At 38.5% G+C, this 21,359-nt stretch overlaps 1 protein-coding gene across 1 annotated transcript in view; it reads left to right on the forward strand.

The window, feature by feature from the left end:
- LOC120961063 (uncharacterized) overlaps window positions 1-21,359 on the forward strand; it is an 82,162-nt gene that overhangs the window by 6,630 nt on the left and 54,173 nt on the right. The window contains 3 exon segments of the mRNA XM_040384668.2: window positions 2,791-3,165; window positions 16,295-17,660; window positions 19,195-19,389. Coding sequence (XP_040240602.2) covers window positions 16,661-17,660; window positions 19,195-19,389 — 1,195 coding nt within the window. The 5' untranslated portion in view covers window positions 2,791-3,165; window positions 16,295-16,660.

Consider the following 21,359-nt stretch of genomic DNA (forward strand, 5'->3'; position numbering starts at 1 on the left):
AATGTTCACTGGTTCTTTATAAATCACAGTGTACTGAGTTGTTCATAAAAATAACATCCAACCCGTCGATATAACGAACGTCCCATTACGCCAGGTCGTTCATCTCCTCCAATACAAATATGAACGTGTACCTTATGACCAGGTCGTTCACAAAAAGATCGTTCAATCAGTCGAAAAAAGGTTACCCTAGCCTACCAAATAATTTTCATGATATAGTAAGCTTATTATATTCTTATTGCGAAATGAAACCATTAACCATATTTTCATCAACTGAAATGAACAAATGAATCGCGATTCACGTTCAGTTAATTGAAATGAAAGCACTAGTACGTTCACGTTCACGAAAATGAATCGAATTTCCTAAGCCTTTTGCAAACCTTAAATGGACCGTTTTCCTTTAAAAAAGACTGAACATCCGGATGCGTGGTGCGTACTTTTTCGAAAGCCTTTAAATATCAGTATGACTGTCTAGGTTTAATACATAAAACTGAAGAAGGTAATGATTCTGGTTATAAAATTAGGGTTTAATAATTATTTTAAAATATTCTCCCAATCTTCCTCTAAATGTTTGAAGCTCTTTAATTTTGAATTGATTTTGTAACATGACGTTCAACATGCACTATTTTAACGAATGTAGAATATTGTATTGTAACTTTTTTTAAAATAAACTAACAGCGCATTGTTAACCTTTTAAAAACGTTTCTGTTTAATCTGGAATCTTTCAACAAATACGAAGAAGATGATTATATCTCGAAGGCATTGTCAGCAGTTCGGCAAATTGCAAATTATTTCCCTGCCTAACACCAAATATTGGCGAAGCGTGGCTGTACAAATTTGGCAAGCACAGGAAGGATGGAAGGAAACAAAGCAAAAGTTGGTTGTTTTCTCCCGAACTCACCGTTCCGTGTCATGAGTGTACCGAGCAGTTTAGTGCTTCGTGTCTGTAGTGCCATCTTGGTAGCGAAACGTCAATAGGGCCATGGATCAAGTGGTTTCGGAAGAGTTGAATCCATTTGTTTCCATCGACCTCATGGACTTACCATGAAGAGCAGCGAAAGAAACACACAGCCTTGCGAAAGCACCTAGCTTCAATGGGTGAATTCCACTTGTAATTAATAAGAAGACCTTTCTCGGTACGTCATCAAACGCGAGAGTGCTTTAAAACTGCATGCAAATGAGGCTGAATTGCATAGACAGAGCACGACTTGGCTCAATCTGATTTGTTTTCCTCATCGGTGTGGCTGTGCAACGTAACAGTTTGATGTTATTCACTAGCAGTAATAATGTGTGTTAAGGATGTTTCATTTCAAAGCACTTTAATGGTAACTTTGTATTTTTCAGTTTCTGTACGAGTCATTATATTAACTTTTATTGATTTACCAAGCTGAGCTATGTTGAAGCGAGAATGTTGATCATTGTAAAATAACACTTTAGCAGAGTAATATACATTTACAAAAAATGGCATTTCATGGCGCAGCAACTTATAGCACCATTATTGGAACACGACATTGTAAAAAATCACCTTTAAAAACTACGCAGTATGGGTCAGCTATTTCCATCAAGCGCAGCACACACTCAATCATCAATCAATTTGTGACCTGCATTATCACATATGAAGCACATATTTGTTTTCATCATCCTTCCATCCTATCGCCATTTCATTGCACATAAAAGCAATGCTCGTAATGCTGCGCCGGTGACGAAACGCCCCAGCGTGCATGCTGTGCAGCAAAGGTGGCCTTTTTCTCTTGACCGAATTGCATTGAAAACAAGAAAGGAAGGAAAAAAAGAAACATATAAAAGGTCAGCCCCGCTTCGTAACGCTTTGGTGGCAGAAATATATAGAAATATTCATCTGTACGTGCATACGAAACGGGGAAACCTTTGCTGCATACAAGCGAATCGGGACGGGTACCAAACCTCACAATACAGCCAGCAAATATAGCAAAACGCACCACACAGCAGTAGAGGGCTGCGATTTGGCTTGCTTCATCGGTAGGAATGTTGACACTTCTAACACACGCGAGAGCATCGTGTGAAATGCTGCAACAGTTAAGATGCTCGGAAAAGCGGACTGGGTGTGTATGGGTGGTTTTTATATATATTTTAAATCATGAAGTACGAACAGACCACGATGCTTCAGAAAGGCAGATTGTTTAGAGTGAAAATAAAAGCGAGATATCGAGAGTCAAGTGCAAACACCAGTTTACGATGGCATTGAGCGCTGGGGCCGGTTTTGAAGCCAAACAATAAGCACAAATGAGAAAGTCGATAGGAACAAAAATAACTTGCAAGTCTTGCGAAAGCAACAGCAGCAGCAATCGGCGCTTGCTGCGGTCTGTGCCGGAACATCAAGATGTCAGTGTGGGAAATGAAATAATTAATTGTTTTCCTGGCCACTCTCCCTCAAACGCGTGTAACACACGCGTAAAAGTCAAGTGCATTCGGCAAAGCATTCAGGTTCACTTCCGGTTACGGGCACGTTTAAGTAACCTTCTGCTAAGGACGGAACGTTTATCATAGGTTAGGAAAGCTCGAGAAGTGGTCGTGACTGAACGGGTTCATATGGTTTAGAAATTTCAAACAAAAAAAACACTCCCGCCTACCTTCACTAGCCTTCACAACCTTCGAGCACAGAATGAATTTTGCCAGAAGCAACGTTGTCAGCCAGTGTTGGGATATTCATAAGTGGGCTAAGGGCAAGGGCAAACGGGCACTTAATTTTTTTTTCCTCCACCCTCGACGCTCACTCACATCTTACTAATGCAGCTGCTTTCTTACTATTTGCAGGAGCACTCAAACGAGACGAAACGGTGGGCAAAAATGAGCAACATTACGAGAAGTGCTTAATGAAGCGTGCATTAACAGCATCGACCACTTTCTTCTGCTACGTCGACACGGACAGTGGAAGGGCGCAGTAGGGCTCAAAGTGGCAGAACCATAGCACAACCTACCTACCGGAAAGAAACTCTACTTCAGCTTGTGTGTTCGTAGTTGTAATAGTGAGAATGGTGCAGGTACCACGGTTTCAAGTAGTGTCGTCTTCGCTTTTGATGTGCCGCGTCGAGCTTCATCCGAGCGGTGGTGAAATTCTGATCATGTAGAACGACAGCTGTGCCGAGAGAAAATGAATTTCTTCGGGGAAGGCGTACCAGTACGGAAAAGGTGGGTATTGATTAGCGAGAGGAGACAGGCACTATGCCACAGCCTTCAATTTTGGCTTTTGCCAATATCTTCACTATACTGCATTTAGAATTTTCATTATAATTTCATTTACAACATCATTTACATGTTGTTGCATAAAGAGAGCAAAATATGTCATTCTCACGCAGTATTGACATTATACATTCTATAAAAAATCTAAAGAAATAATCTTTCATGCACAATGGAGTGGCGCAAACTTGGATCTTTATTTATGAACTTCAACAGTCTGTTATCGCTACCTGCAATGATTCTAGTTTGATCAAACATGGCACGGAAGAACTGCACAAGATTGACGGAGTTGTCTGACGGTAGAATTTCTGAGAAGAATCGGAGAATTTCTTTATCGTAGTGTTTTTAGAAAGATACAGAGAAAACGTACGTATGGACTGAAGATTTTTTTTATTTATATCCTGAAGCATGGTATGGATTGACGATTTATTTTTATATCCGTTTGTAAACAGAGTGACAGAAACATAGGAACATGATTTCCTGTATCTTTTCTTTCCTTCTCTTGCGCTCGCTTTTCGCGGCGCAACTCATTGCGGAAGCCACAGTACATTTATCGACATTAGCGTTCATCGTTCAATCGAGTAACGAACGGTTAAAATACTTTCACCATGAGACTTTTGAAAAGGGATGTGGATTTATTTTACAACTAAAGAGGATAAGTTAAACAACTTGCTGTTTTATTGAGTAAAATTATAGCACCAGAAAATGATCGTTTGTCACACTTATAAACCAAAAATGTTAGTGTTAATTATTTGATATTGTAAATTTTGATCAAGGAAAAATCTTTCATTTTTTTATTATCTAAAAACAGTCAAACGAAAACCACTTTATAAATAAGGTATGATTTAAGTGTACCACAGCCATAATAAGAATTTATTTCCGATGTCGCACGATGCAAAGATAGTTTTATGCACATCAGAAGTTCTATAACTTATCGATTACTTCGCATTATGGATCAAATGACCCTTTCAAGTAGATAGATTGCGTATTATAACACGCATATATTACGATTTTAATGCTTCGATTCACTGTATAATTAGGGAGCGTCTTTGATTCGTAGCATATGAAAATGAGTTGCTATTTTAGTTTTAATTTGAGCATTTCTACGCATCTACGCACCTTTTCCAAGATAAAATTAACATAAAAATTAGCATTATCTCTAAATATTTAAATAAAAGTCATTTAAACAACCATCTAGCAGGAAGACGCATGTTACTAAACAAATCGCGGTAATATTATTTTTGTGTATTAAGATCAATGGAGCGTTGATTTGAGGTTCTAATGGTAGACACATTTTTGATTTTACTATTACAAGTACAAGAGCTGCAACAAGTTAATTCGTTAAAACCGACGCTAAAATGAAATTTGTGAAACTAGGCGTCTGTAACAAAGTGATAGTAACCCTAATATAGCTTGGAACCCTTGAAGGGTTCCAAACTGCAATGGACTGGGGTCCCTTCACAGGCAATATTGTCTATTATACTAAAGGCGAATTAGTCATTGATATTTAATCCCATTTGTCGTCCTACGGCAGAACGAGCTCAACTACGGCTATTATGCCAAGTAAGCAACATAAAATTAATTCACAATTTATTGTTGCTTCGCAGAAAATACGAACAAAAATATCATGTGTCAAGCAATCTTTCATGATTTTTCAGTCAAGCAAATTTTCAGTCCTAAGGAGCACATAACATCTACGCACACAAAGTTTTATTTCTACTGCCAAGTAGCTTTTGCTAGTTCATACAAATTTTAAATATTTCTTTTGCATATTTGTTGTTCTTTGTATGTAGTTTGGCTACTATTTCGACGCTTCAGAATAACCCAGACAACATAGATTTTTTTAAATACTCCTCAACTTGTTCTTTACATTGTGAATTCAGATACCAGCATTTGTTTCTCAGGGCATTAAATTAAAATGTCCAAGATAACAAGTAACAATCGGTACATTATCAATCTGAACATTGATTTTTGACTCCTTAGTAAAATCAAACACCGGCAAAAGTCATCAAAAAATATCACTACGGTCGTACTACACGACGTGAAAGTCTCCTGTTGTACATCCAATCACAAAAATTTTTCCGATACCGGCAAAGATCCTTCTCGGAAGAAAAATACCGATGAATATTTAGGTTTCATTTTGCAAGGTAATTATTTAAAAAAAAAGTTACCTAAAATTTTAACAATTTGAATGAATAACCTATGGTCTTAAGTAACAACAGCTTAAACTTAATGGCTTTAACAATGTCAATGCAAACTTTTGTAGTTTCCAATCAAAATCTTTTTGACACCTCAAGCATTATGCTCCATATATTCTTTTCTACAGCGGCTACCACAACTATATAGACAGTCGTTTTTTTGCGATTTGCGGAAAATCCATGAGAGATAGATAAAAATAGTGAATGTATGAGTTGTGCAGAATACTGTTTTACATCTTCGTATATTTTGTTCAAATTTTTTTAACACATTTTTACACGACTTATGACGAAAAAACAAATTTATGGTCGTACCATAACTATAAAGACACTTCGAAAAACAGGTTTTGTGTGCTAACTAACGCATTTAAAAATCGTTCAAAAATATAAATAACATATTCTACAAAGGTTTTAAAGAAATGCATTTTTGAACGATTTTTTTTTTAAATTTGATTCACCATCGATGTTCTCTTAGACCGCTTCAAAATCGCCAGTTTTATAGATTTTCCGCAAATCGCGAAAAACGACTGTCCATATAGTTGTGGTAGGCGCTGTATAGCATAAATGATCATATATAAGTTGGGAAAATTTTAGAATTGATTTAAATTTTATTCAGGATGGAGTGGAATCCAAGATGTAGTGGAATTTAAATATTCTATCATTCATCCATTCTACGATCTGTAAGATTTTGTTTTTTTTAATACAATTTGAAGCAATACAACAAATTCATATCCCGCACATTCAATTCAATTTAATGTAAGGACTTCAGTTACCAATTTCCTGCAAACAAAAAAAAAGTAGCAACCATTAACAATTCAGTGGCAGAACATCTTTAATGTCGTTGAGTTAGATACGGACGAAATGCCATTATCATCAATTATTCTGCTGACCTCATTCTCGTTGTATCAACGAAACTTTTCCAAGATAAAATTAACATAAAAATTAGCATTATCTCTAAATATTTAAATAAAAGTCATTTAAACAACCATCTAGCAGGAAGACGCATGTTACTAAACAAATCGCGGTAATATTATTTTTGTGTATTAAGATCAATGGAGCGTTGATTTGAGGTTCTAATGGTAGACACATTTTTGATTTTACTATTACAAGTACAAGAGCTGCAACAAGTTAATTCGTTAAAACCGACGCTAAAATGAAATTTGTGAAACTAGGCGTCTGTAACAAAGTGATAGTAACCCTAATATAGCTTGGAACCCTTGAAGGGTTCCAAACTGCAATGGACTGGGGTCCCTTCACAGGCAATATTGTCTATTATACTAAAGGCGAATTAGTCATTGATATTTAATCCCATTTGTCGTCCTACGGCAGAACGAGCTCAACTACGGCTATTATGCCAAGTAAGCAACATAAAATTAATTCACAATTTATTGTTGCTTCGCAGAAAATACGAACAAAAATATCATGTGTCAAGCAATCTTTCATGATTTTTCAGTCAAGCAAATTTTCAGTCCTAAGGAGCACATAACATCTACGCACACAAAGTTTTATTTCTACTGCCAAGTAGCTTTTGCTAGTTCATACAAATTTTAAATATTTCTTTTGCATATTTGTTGTTCTTTGTATGTAGTTTGGCTACTATTTCGACGCTTCAGAATAACCCAGACAACATAGATTTTTTTAAATACTCCTCAACTTGTTCTTTACATTGTGAATTCAGATACCAGCATTTGTTTCTCAGGGCATTAAATTAAAATGTCCAAGATAACAAGTAACAATCGGTACATTATCAATCTGAACATTGATTTTTGACTCCTTAGTAAAATCAAACACCGGCAAAAGTCATCAAAAAATATCACTACGGTCGTACTACACGACGTGAAAGTCTCCTGTTGTACATCCAATCACAAAAATTTTTCCGATACCGGCAAAGATCCTTCTCGGAAGAAAAATACCGATGAATATTTAGGTTTCATTTTGCAAGGTAATTATTTAAAAAAAAAGTTACCTAAAATTTTAACAATTTGAATGAATAACCTATGGTCTTAAGTAACAACAGCTTAAACTTAATGGCTTTAACAATGTCAATGCAAACTTTTGTAGTTTCCAATCAAAATCTTTTTGACACCTCAAGCATTATGCTCCATATATTCTTTTCTACAGCGGCTACCACAACTATATAGACAGTCGTTTTTTTGCGATTTGCGGAAAATCCATGAGAGATAGATAAAAATAGTGAATGTATGAGTTGTGCAGAATACTGTTTTACATCTTCGTATATTTTGTTCAAATTTTTTTAACACATTTTTACACGACTTATGACGAAAAAACAAATTTATGGTCGTACCATAACTATAAAGACACTTCGAAAAACAGGTTTTGTGTGCTAACTAACGCATTTAAAAATCGTTCAAAAATATAAATAACATATTCTACAAAGGTTTTAAAGAAATGCATTTTTGAACGATTTTTTTTTTAAATTTGATTCACCATCGATGTTCTCTTAGACCGCTTCAAAATCGCCAGTTTTATAGATTTTCCGCAAATCGCGAAAAACGACTGTCCATATAGTTGTGGTAGGCGCTGTATAGCATAAATGATCATATATAAGTTGGGAAAATTTTAGAATTGATTTAAATTTTATTCAGGATGGAGTGGAATCCAAGATGTAGTGGAATTTAAATATTCTATCATTCATCCATTCTACGATCTGTAAGATTTTGTTTTTTTTAATACAATTTGAAGCAATACAACAAATTCATATCCCGCACATTCAATTCAATTTAATGTAAGGACTTCAGTTACCAATTTCCTGCAAACAAAAAAAAAGTAGCAACCATTAACAATTCAGTGGCAGAACATCTTTAATGTCGTTGAGTTAGATACGGACGAAATGCCATTATCATCAATTATTCTGCTGACCTCATTCTCGTTGTATCAACGAAACTTTTCCAAGATAAAATTAACATAAAAATTAGCATTATCTCTAAATATTTAAATAAAAGTCATTTAAACAACCATCTAGCAGGAAGACGCATGTTACTAAACAAATCGCGGTAATATTATTTTTGTGTATTAAGATCAATGGAGCGTTGATTTGAGGTTCTAATGGTAGACACATTTTTGATTTTACTATTACAAGTACAAGAGCTGCAACAAGTTAATTCGTTAAAACCGACGCTAAAATGAAATTTGTGAAACTAGGCGTCTGTAACAAAGTGATAGTAACCCTAATATAGCTTGGAACCCTTGAAGGGTTCCAAACTGCAATGGACTGGGGTCCCTTCACAGGCAATATTGTCTATTATACTAAAGGCGAATTAGTCATTGATATTTAATCCCATTTGTCGTCCTACGGCAGAACGAGCTCAACTACGGCTATTATGCCAAGTAAGCAACATAAAATTAATTCACAATTTATTGTTGCTTCGCAGAAAATACGAACAAAAATATCATGTGTCAAGCAATCTTTCATGATTTTTCAGTCAAGCAAATTTTCAGTCCTAAGGAGCACATAACATCTACGCACACAAAGTTTTATTTCTACTGCCAAGTAGCTTTTGCTAGTTCATACAAATTTTAAATATTTCTTTTGCATATTTGTTGTTCTTTGTATGTAGTTTGGCTACTATTTCGACGCTTCAGAATAACCCAGACAACATAGATTTTTTTAAATACTCCTCAACTTGTTCTTTACATTGTGAATTCAGATACCAGCATTTGTTTCTCAGGGCATTAAATTAAAATGTCCAAGATAACAAGTAACAATCGGTACATTATCAATCTGAACATTGATTTTTGACTCCTTAGTAAAATCAAACACCGGCAAAAGTCATCAAAAAATATCACTACGGTCGTACTACACGACGTGAAAGTCTCCTGTTGTACATCCAATCACAAAAATTTTTCCGATACCGGCAAAGATCCTTCTCGGAAGAAAAATACCGATGAATATTTAGGTTTCATTTTGCAAGGTAATTATTTAAAAAAAAAGTTACCTAAAATTTTAACAATTTGAATGAATAACCTATGGTCTTAAGTAACAACAGCTTAAACTTAATGGCTTTAACAATGTCAATGCAAACTTTTGTAGTTTCCAATCAAAATCTTTTTGACACCTCAAGCATTATGCTCCATATATTCTTTTCTACAGCGGCTACCACAACTATATAGACAGTCGTTTTTTTGCGATTTGCGGAAAATCCATGAGAGATAGATAAAAATAGTGAATGTATGAGTTGTGCAGAATACTGTTTTACATCTTCGTATATTTTGTTCAAATTTTTTTAACACATTTTTACACGACTTATGACGAAAAAACAAATTTATGGTCGTACCATAACTATAAAGACACTTCGAAAAACAGGTTTTGTGTGCTAACTAACGCATTTAAAAATCGTTCAAAAATATAAATAACATATTCTACAAAGGTTTTAAAGAAATGCATTTTTGAACGATTTTTTTTTTTTAATTTGATTCACCATCGATGTTCTCTTAGACCGCTTCAAAATCGCCAGTTTTATAGATTTTCCGCAAATCGCGAAAAACGAATGTCCATATAGTTGTGGTAGGCGCTGTATAGCATAAATGATCATATATAAGTTGGGAAAATTTTAGAATTGATTTAAATTTTATTCAGGATGGAGTGGAATCCAAGATGTAGTGGAATTTAAATATTCTATCATTCATCCATTCTACGATCTGTAAGATTTTGTTTTTTTTTAATACAATTTGAAGCAATACAACAAATTCATATCCCGCACATTCAATTCAATTTAATGTAAGGACTTCAGTTACCAATTTCCTGCAAACAAAAAAAAAGTAGCAACCATTAACAATTCAGTGGCAGAACATCTTTAATGTCGTTGAGTTAGATACGGACGAAATGCCATTATCATCAATTATTCTGCTGACCTCATTCTCGTTGTATCAACGAAACTTTTCCAAGTTCATACATAACGTAGCCACCTTTTTGCAGTAACTTCTGTGCTCTAAATCCATAAAATACGTTTTCAAGAACTATCTTCCATTAACAACATATACAATAGCGCTGTTGCTAAAATCAACGCATGCCGTCACTTTATCGTTGATGTTCATTAACAACGACAAATTAAATCATGAGCGCGTTATTCGTTATCCGCTTTGTTGTGTCAAAACTTTACATTTCACAATTTTGCAGAGACGAGAGTTTGGATTTCAAACATAATTTTGTTTTGAAGCATGGTGTCAACGCAATACAGTTACGTAAAAAGAACACCAAAAATGTTTGTATTAGCTTAACGAGATTTGCCAACATTGTTCAGAAAAAATTTATATGCAGATTGTGAAGTACCTACGCCTGCCACAGTAATTGAAGCGTTGAAAGTAATTCAATTTATTGCAACATGCACAAATTTGAAATTGACTACGTTGGTGGCTCTTTTCTGGCTCTAACATTTTTGTGACATTATTAAATTCTTTGTTAGATTAATGGATGTATTTCTTGCTATTAAATTAGATATTCTCAATTTGCAGAATCTTGAGGGAGTTGATTTTGTAGCCGTTTCATCAGTACGAAAACTGTATATACAGTTTCCATTTCATATTTATTCTACCAGGCAACGGTATACCTATTATGGACACTTTTCACGATTGCTGGAAAGTTGACAATTTTCTGTTTGCTCTATGGATAATGATAAAATTTGTTCTCGAACAATAGCAAAATATCAACAGTTTAATACTGAAAATAGCGTTTGTTTCTTTTTTACATTTTTGCTTACTGCCAAGCTTGTTCATTCAACAGCCAAAACTCGAACGCTCTCATCTCTGAAAGACATCAATCGCCACTGGGCTGCTGTCACTTTCACGAGCCATATAGTATGTAATATGAATGTTATTGACAGATCATGAGGACAGCACCAACAATACACCCGACACACACACACGCACACGAAATAATATGCAGATGGGGTTTACCGAGTTATTTCTCATAACTTCACACGCGTCTTTCCACCTTGCCCGCAGGTCCCAGTAACGCAATGATCCCAAAAGCCAACGGGACTGATTCATCCCTTTCTACCCACACCACCATCCACCTCGAAGCATCGACGGTCTTGTGTTTCGTTCTTATTTCATCATCAGTTGGCAATTCCTTTTCCCATTTCGTCGAACCTACCAACGCACACTCATTTCTTTCCGAATTTCTTTCATCTTGAATTTATTTATTTTCCCAAACATATTTGTGTCTCGCCGTCAAGGCAGGTACGCTTCACTTCGTACCCTTTGGCCTGTCGGGTTTTCAATGCTCTCTAGCTCTAGGGATGAAACCCGGGCTTCTTGAATGATTGAAATCGCACGCAGTGCTTTTGCGTGCTTCGCTGTCGTGACACTCCGTGCGAACCTACTTCACTTGTATATCTACTTCATTAAACTTCTTAGAATGCGCACAGAGGTATGAAAAACTGAAAACCTCCGAACCTTTCTCGATACCTCGGTACACACGTTGCTTTGAAAGTTGCCATCGTTGCTTGTACCTTGTGAAGGTAAGCGATATTTCTGGAAGAAAAATATTTTACCTTTTTCAATACAAATCAACCGCCCAGTTATCTAGAGCGAACCACAGCTTGTGGGCAACGCTCTATATACGGTTGTATATTTTGTCTAGGGCTTTGCGTTGCCACAAAGCGTCATCCATCAGCCGTGCGCAACGCAAACAAAAACAGTGCTTGAACTTTCGTCCTTGCCCTGGCTACCAAACTGCTCACCCCGCCCAACGGTCCTTTCAGCGAAAGCATACGGAAAATGCTTCAAACGTTTGTCCCCGCAAAGAAAAGCAGAGCATTTTCCCAGTGGTTCACTTTTCATCCTCGTTACTCTCACGCATCGCGCGTATGACGGCCAACGGTACTCCACGTGCCTTCCTGCCCTTACCTGCAGTGACACGCAACCAACAAAGGCAGCTCGGTTTTCCACCGCCCAGGAAAAGCAAAACTCGCTCAGGTGTCATGGCAACTGTCACCATAAACATTTGCTCAATATTTGTGCCCACTGTCCCGGTGAGATCTTTTGCCCTCGTTTCCCCGTCTGCGAATACCGTTGCGTTTGTACTTCCTCATGGCGCAATGAATCGACCGATTTCGACAAAAATGTAAGGCACGCGAAACAGATATTCAGCACGCACACTTCACATTACCAAGATTGGCTGGAGAAAGATTTTGAACGTATTTCCGCCATTCTGCAATGGAATACCAAAGCAATGGGTGTAGCTGGCATGAGTGTTGGGTGAACATTTCTGGGCACATTATAATGTCGTTTTACATACGATTAGATTGCACTCGTGAGCGTGTTGCACGTGGAGCGGTTTTATTCCACCGTGAATTACGATGAATATATTTCCACCAATATGCAGCAACGCATTGACATGCGTTACAAAGAAAAGCATTGTATTCTGCTTATGATACATTGTATTAAATTAATTGTATAATATAAGGCATAATTCACATATTCTTATGATTGTTTACTGTCACAAATTTATTTGACTGGAATGTTACAAAAAAACAAGTTTCGAATAATGAAGAAAAAAGCTTCCTTTTGCAGAGATAAGTTTATTATTTAAAAATGACTAATTTGTTAACTTATTGCTGCTTTTTCCACACCATATTACAAAAAAGCATACATTCAAACAATAAATAAATAATTTTATGCCTAATAAGAAATAAGAAATAAAATTTAATCTAGCTTCATATTTTTAATATTTTCTTACAATAAGTAAAAGTAGTAGTAACCAATCAAATTACAACATTTCGTTATTGTTCATGTTTGAACGAAACTTTGCTTCTTTTAGTTCTATTGTTACTTGTTTCGTTTTTTTTGTTTATCAAAATGACGCCTAAAATATTGAAAATGAGCTACTACTCCATTATCAATTGATAATTCAAAATGTTTATTGAGGATTGATTATGGTCAACTTTATCCTCAAAAGAAATCATTTAAATACCGCAGAATGAGTTGATATCTTCATATTGTGGTATCTAAAGTGTTACAGATAAAACAAACCATAAAGTCTGTACGCATTGTCTCACATTGCTGAACAAAGTGTAGTGTGATTAAATCGACCAGCTCTGGGTTTGTTCCCCATTGGGATCAAATAATTTCCCGTACGACCCCACAAAGAATTACGGCTCTCGTTATGAAACAAAACTTTTACTTCGTGCAAAAACTTTCAAATTGTGCTAGGATTAGTGTGATTCGAACCAACTGCGAGTATCATAATATTTTCCTGTTCCGAATAGCTGTACGTCATGCACGTTATCTAATAGGGATAAAGAGATGAAGGAATGTAAGCAGAGAAATGCAATATTGAATTACAATGTTTCGATCTGTTTTCCACGCTGCTTCCATCAACTCTTTATCTAAGGTGGGGGGAAGGTGGGGTTTGTTTTCCAGCGAGAAGCAGGATCAACTGTCGGATTGTTCCACGCTCTCAAGGGCTTACAGGTGCTGCGAGCAAGACACCCCAGCATTCAAGCTGTACCTGTCGGCGTCCTGCGCATTTATGGACATGTGCCATTTCTCAAGCTATGCACGCGCACTGCAAAGGGACAAACATGAATTAGCATTTTTGCACACGAAGAAAGCAGCAGGGAGGGACGCACGTAAATGTGCTAATACTGCGTCAGTATACTTGCATGTTAATGGAAATATTATGTACCACCGGCGTGACGGGTGCTGCCGTTGCCTGACAGCAACGAAGGAAATGCAAAATCTAACTAAAATCCTACCACTCGTTCTGCTTTAAGCAAGTTTTTTTGCTTCGTTGGACGGGGTTTCCAGCTTTAGAAAATTTCAATATCGCTGTAAGAAAGATTATAATTAGTAGATTAATCATTTCCAAAATTTATTTGAAATTTTGTCTGTTGTTGCATGATTGTAAAATTCTATTCCTGGCATAATAGTATTCAAAATAGACACAATAATAGTATGTAATATTCATGCAAATATAAGAATATCAGTAAAAATAGCTGACTATTATACAAATAACCCAATTACCAATGCCAATGCTATTACTAAAGGATAAAGTTAAGGTAAAAATTAAATTTGTGTATTCCAGTTGTATGTTTTGTATCTATTTTTGTATGTACTTTCTTATATGCTATTAGATGTTGAGTCTCAAACGTCTCGAACATCAATTTTTTTATCATGTTCCCAAAGTGTTTTGGACGTAAGACAGTAGCAGTCATATGGTGCAATTATTTTTAAAGCAAATGATATTTAGTCTTTAAGGCAATGACATGATATAATGATATGTAGCACATACAATCGTAGATCAGCTATTTTGAAAAGAAGATATAGAAATATCTAAAATATCTAAATAAAATTTTGCTCCCAGATTACATATCAATATTAACAAAATAGTGAATTATATCCCATGTATCCTCAATACATATTTTAGTAGTTTATAATATTATTTCTCGATTTACTTCAAACTCCATACATTCTTTAAACCTTATGAACCGATGAAAACATTCCAAATTTTAGTCTATTCTTTTTTATTTTATAGGCAAAATATTCACACTTTTTCTGCAAAACAGTAACTATGAAATATTAGACGTCTACCATTTTACTATTTAACAAAAATGTCAAAAATTGGTTCAAAACTGGGACAATGGTTGAGTTGCGTTTAAATTGCGAAAATTGCCCTTTAAGTACATGCTGAATATTTTTATTCTTTTGGTACTTCATAAAATAATTAGCATTAAAAACATTATCCGTTGATGTGACCCCTTTTCTCTAATCGGTGTCGCAAGGGCTGAAATTATTGTGTCAAATAGGTTTAAGATAGGATGCCACAGTTTTCATGGAACAGTGAAAGACTGAATTCCTGAGAAATCACATTTACCATATCGAATCAATTATCGTTCACAATATCTTTATTGGTACATTTATAGCGTTTCTACAGTAAAACCGTTACAGATCATCAATGCATGTTTTATTCAGACCCTACTACCTAGAAACGTCTTCCTAATTGACTTCTGTGTATTACACGCAAATCAATTTCCTTCACATCGCGTGCACCCATATTACCTTTTGCATCTGTTTCACCACGTATCAGTTCGGATATTGGCTTTGCATTATTAACCGACCAGAACACAAGGATGAAGCGCACAGGGGAAAACGTATCATAACCACCAACCAATGTTAGAACCAAGAGAACACAGCTAAAACTGCACCACCGTCAAGATACGAAACAGAGTCATAAAAACACATCCACGCGATTTGGGTCAATATTCTTCCAACTGAAAGCTATTAACCCTCGATATATTCAATGAGTGCTACTCAGCGAACGGTACGCATGGTGCCACCGACGGATCAAAACATACTTCGCATACCGATCTGATTGTAGGGGTCAAGGTAGGACTTCGAGTCTGCAGCGAAAACCTGGCTTGTAAATAAAATCTTTCATCCGTACTTCGTCCAGACCTGGAACGTACTTCAAGATCGTTTCGTAATCGGTTTGATTGGCGGCCAATCGCATCGAACGATAAACGAATGAATAATTCAACAACCATTTGAGTATACCTTCGAGGTCATTTTCCGGAAGCATTGCCCTTTCAACTCCAGCCCCTAAACATCAAAAGGAAATCTTAAAGGAAAATAAATACAAACACACTCATTCATTTCTGAATTCTTGCACAACCTCAGAAAATGGCCCCCGTAACGGAGGCAACCATTAACCATTATCTCAACATCTGAGTTGAAGACGTACACTAAGACGTTCGGTGCAATGTATCCTATCGATATCGATCATTATTGAGAAACCGCGCGGCTAATAGTTTTTCCCAAGCGTGATTTCCTGGAATAGCCTGCAATAGCGAGATAAATCGACATGGCAACATACACGTGCTCGTTGTTTACTAAACGTATTGCTTGTATATTTTCTCCTTTTCTAGACATCAACCATAATCGACACATTAGGGAGCGTATGCCCGCAGTGAAAGTTGAGAAGGTAAAGTGTAGCAAAAGAAAAACAATACCGTCAGCAAAATAGCACAAACAACGTTGACAAAACGACCACCAGAAAACCAATAGGCCGTGGTGGTGCTAATGTGGCCAATGTTGGTTTTTATTCAATCGAACGGACTGGTACAGGAGCAGAGCAGCACCAGCCTCTTTCAGCTGGTTTAACGTAGAAACGTAGAACAACCGCAACCGGAAGTTTTCGCCTGGCAAGTGTAAGCGCATGTACTACTTTGAGTTGGAACACAGTTGGCCATTGGAAACCACCAGTCGTTCGCCATGCTCCGTCGGGGCCAGGAATGTACGTAATATTTCCGGCGGATGAACTCATATTGTTGACATACGGAATTGCCGTACCGAGAGTACCGCCCAGACCAACTCTGGACAACCTGAGGGAGCCGCTTGTGCCCACAGGCAGTAGGCCTTCATCCACCACCACCACCACCACCACTTCCAAAAACACCACCACCGTCACCACCTCTTCCACATCCAACACCACCTCCTCCAAGCACCCATCCAAGTCATCCAAAAGCACTGCCACCAAAGCGAACACACCCGCCAACACAAAAAAGGCCAACGATTCGTCGAAAACAGGCCCCAGCACTGCTGCCACCGCTGCTACCACCACGACTGCTACCACGTCTGCCGCCAGCAACCGACGCCAGGAGTCAGGCGAGTCGTACGAGTTGGACGGCCCGTGCGGTACCACCGCCCTAGCAGACGCCAGCGAGCTGGCCACCTTCGCCGACGATGCAGGCCCTCGTAACGGCATCCCCGCAGCGGCGGCCGCTGGCCCCCTAGGGGCCGGGAGAGGAGGTGCTGCCGCCACCGCCGCATCGCCCCGGGGAGGCCCCGGCAAGGAGCCAGCGGCGGCGGGGGCCCCAAAGTCCAAATCGAAGCTGCAGCTCAAGCTGGGCCGGCTGCGACCACATTCCTCGATCGAGCAGAGCGAGACGGCCTCGCGCGTCCGCGAGGACCTGCACATACACGTGTCGAATCCGGTCTTTACGCGCGACAATCTGCGCCAGCGCAACTTCGATGCCTTCTTCGAGTCGGGCGAGCAGGTGTACTCGCTCGAGGTGCGCGAGAAGCCCACGCCCCGGTCGCTCGATGCGCTCGGCTCAAGCGGCTCCGATCCGGGGCTGGCCGAGGCCGACGGCGGGCTGCGGGCAGCGGCCGCCGGCGGGTACGACCAGCGCCCCAGCTCGCTAGGGTTCTTCCGGAAGCCCAAGTCGCCGCTTAGCATACGTTCCAAGAGTGCAGAGCATGAGTTCGCCGACGCTGAGACGTCCCAGAAAGGTGACGACAGGTGCCCCTGACCAACTAGTTGTGGTTGCTATTCTATTTTCTAATTTCTGAGTGAGTTCACAGACATTCGTGCCCCCGTGTCCCTTGTCTCATATCATGCCGCACTGCCGACCCCTTCCCTCTGCTCAGAATCATCCGTCGAGTGCATGATGATGATTTCTCCCTCTCTCCTGCTCTCTCTATACGTCTCTGTCTCTCTTGCCTAATCCGGTGTTGATACTACTGTGACCTATCACTGAGGCTGCTTCCAAACTAATCCGGCTATCTTCCATCTCCTCCCCCACCACCACTCTTCTCTCCACCATCCCAAGCGCCTGAAAGCATTCGGATATAACAGCTGCCAAATGCATCGTCCTCTTGTATCACGTACTTCCTGTTCACATCGTTCCATCGTACTGATCAACCATCGCATTCGTCGTTTGTGTGTTTAAGTGTGTGTCTTGTATGTGTGCGTGTGTGTGTTTTGTGTTAACTATTTTATCTAGAGTGAAGCTGTCAGCTGGCCTTAATGGGTGCGATGTACATAGAACCAATAAAACACCCGAACGGTATCCGTGGCTTTTATACCTGGAACGCTGTAAAAACTGGAACAACCACATCTATCGACGAGTGCATGATTCTATAATGCATTGTCACGGCTGAATCCATCCAACGACCATTTTGTCGCTCAAACTCGTTCTATTCATTATCAGAGAACAACCATATACCGCATACCCTTTGGTCATTGCAAGTCGCTAAACTGGCGATCTCTCCTCCATACGTCCCATTCGTCCGCTTGATCTATCGGGCTTCGTCCGCATCCAGTCCAGACGACGGTGCTGGATGGTAATGGCAAAACCGACAAATCGACTGTCAACTGAGCACCGACAGCTGTGCGCCCGGTCCTGTCCCGCTCCAGCAATAACTAGCTGCCGTTTTGCAAGTGCTTGAGTGCTGTTGTTTTCGTTTTACCACCAAGAAACCATGCCACATAGTGCCAACCACCAACTTCCCCAACTTCCCAAGCACACCAGGCTCATGACGGCAGCATGCTCGGTCAGTCAGATCGTTAATACTAAATGCGTCCTTACACACTAGCGATTCTTGCTGTGCTACCGCGCTCACGAGACCGCTGGCGACACTGACGCTTACCCCGCTGCTGTCATGCTGGATTGAGATTTTATGCAAAAATATGCCGCTAAATGAGATTATAATAAATAGCTTAATCAGCACAGTGATTTGGTTTTTATTTTTCTTCCTTTTTTGTTCTCGTTTGCTTTTCTGTTCTTTACGCGTGATCCTAACTTTAGCGCGCACTGTTTGGCCTTCTTTTTTTACTTTTTGGAAATTCACCAAAGTACCGAGCACCGAGATGGCGTCCGACGAAAACCGATGTATTGATAAAACTTTGTCTATTTTTCTTTCCCTTCCTCTCTCTCTCTCTCTCTCTCTCTCTCACACACTGCCATTTTGCTACCGATACTTCTTATCTGGGTTGTTCCCGGTCTCCCTGGACTACCGGACGTGCTGACCTGACTCCGCGCAGAATCATCAAAAAGCCATCGACATAACATATTTAGCAAGCGTGGAGCGACGCCGAGTGCGGGCCCCGCGTTTCAGTCACTCGGAGGAAGCATGTCCACCTCCGGGGGCGGAGGAGTGCTCAAGGATCTGGGCCACCCGGGCCTGAATGAAGCGCTCAAGTCACACAACGGTGTAACGTTTAAGCTAGTCAAAACAGGTAAGTACGGATTACGATTTTCCGTGGTCAGATCAGATGAGCGACAGCGGGAATGGGGAAACTGAAGACGGTACGTTGTGCGGCGTGCGATGCTTGGGCGTGCTATTGTCGGTTCCTGCTGCTCCTTGGCGGTGGTGTTTTGGGCGGCAAGACAGCATATTCCCTTTCCCATTGCTGCTTTCTTGAGCCTGTAAAGGAAATGAGAATTAAGAATTTATAAGCAGTGAATATCGATTGTGAGCAAGTTTTGGTGAAACTAGCGCTGCAGTATTCCAGTATTCAGTGTATGAACCAAGGGAAAGTTGCCAATGTAATGCCGTCAAATAAAAAGTAAATGTTCATTCTTGTTTACAGTTGTGCTAAATTGGATCTTGCTAGGAAAAGAGAAGAAAATAATGTCGACATGCATATTGAATGAATTTATTTTGATAGGTTTCAAAACATAACCAGACAAGCATGATACAATTTTTTTTATTCAATTACCAACTAAATGGCCTAAAAAGTGAGAAGCATTTATACTACCCTTTTTGTGATACAGTCTGGTCTCTTCTCAAAAATGAAGTATAAACACCCATTGTTTGTTCTTTTGATCCAATCCTATCCCATAGCTCCAATTCGAACATACAATAGTAATTCTAAGTATCATTAGAGGCATTTCCATGGAACGATGCCTGTTTGAAAACTCATGTCAAAATGCGCTGATTGCTGGATGGCACAAATCTTTGATTGTAATTTATTGACAGATTTAAATTTAGTTTTAAATGTTTGATTCCACCCACGGAATCTTGTTTTGGAAACGCTAAACAGGTTTGCAATTCTTTTTTTTTGTGATGAAAAGGGAATAATACACCATCAAAAACTCACGTTCTGTGGAAACGTACCAATTCAAATCTCGAAAATGGAAGGTTATCACACTTTTTCTGTCATGTTTTAGCCAAACTGTAAAACACAATCAATAAAATTTAAACAATTATAAGTACACCTTTAACTACATAGATATGTATATATACACAACAATTTGCTTTATATTTTATTTAAAGCATTTCCTTTGTTTTTCTAGCTTATAGTTATTATTATTCTTACATATCATATGCAACTGTACCTTCAGTTCAGAGAACCGCTATGGCAACAATTAAATGTTTAATTTTTTTTGTTAGTCTCGTTTTTGTAGTTTTGAGTTTTTTTGGGATAAATCAGAGTATTCGTGGGATATATTCACACATGTTTTCATGTAAAGGTGCACCAAAAAGTATAAGCACGATTTCGACATGACGTTACTAGTAAACGAATGATGCAAAACAGCAGATTCTTCGTGTGCTTGATTGTTTACATTCAAAGCTATTAATGAGTGCCTCGAAACTATTATTTACAACAGTTTCTGTTGTAAATGATAATGTAAATAATAAATGAGAAGTACAGTCCGAACTCACTGGTTGAACTTCGATTCCCTGCCAACTATCGAATATGTGCTTTATAGTTGGCACGTTTTTCCATACAAAAAAAATATTATTTTTTTCTCGGTAAACCATGAGATTTTTATGAAATTTTCAAAACCCGGTTTTCCCATACAAACGCATGCTTTTTAATTGAACTGTCAGCCAACTATCGAGCGTTCAACTAAAAGCATGTCAACTAAAAAGCGTTCAACTATTGAATTCTGACTGTATTTCCCTCGAAAATTGCAAACGTTTTTTGAACAAATGGTGCTCGATTCCTAATCTTTTGCTAAGCCAATTATCGTAGCCAATTCTAATGACCGCAATTTTAACCTTATGCCTCCCATGAGGTTCAGCACAGACTTGTCCCCAACAAATTTGTGTAGCCAATTTTTGGCCGAAACAAATTTAAGACTATAAAATACCTCTTTTGTAGTCAAAATTTACGTACTACTCATCATTTCATCGCCACATCGTTGCGGCCAATCTGTGTAGAACCTCATGGAAGGCGTCAGGTAAAAAGTTCGGTCATTA

This window comes from Anopheles coluzzii, chromosome 2 (genome assembly GCF_943734685.1).
Source record: "Anopheles coluzzii chromosome 2, AcolN3, whole genome shotgun sequence".
NCBI classification, from domain to species: domain Eukaryota; kingdom Metazoa; phylum Arthropoda; class Insecta; order Diptera; family Culicidae; genus Anopheles; species Anopheles coluzzii.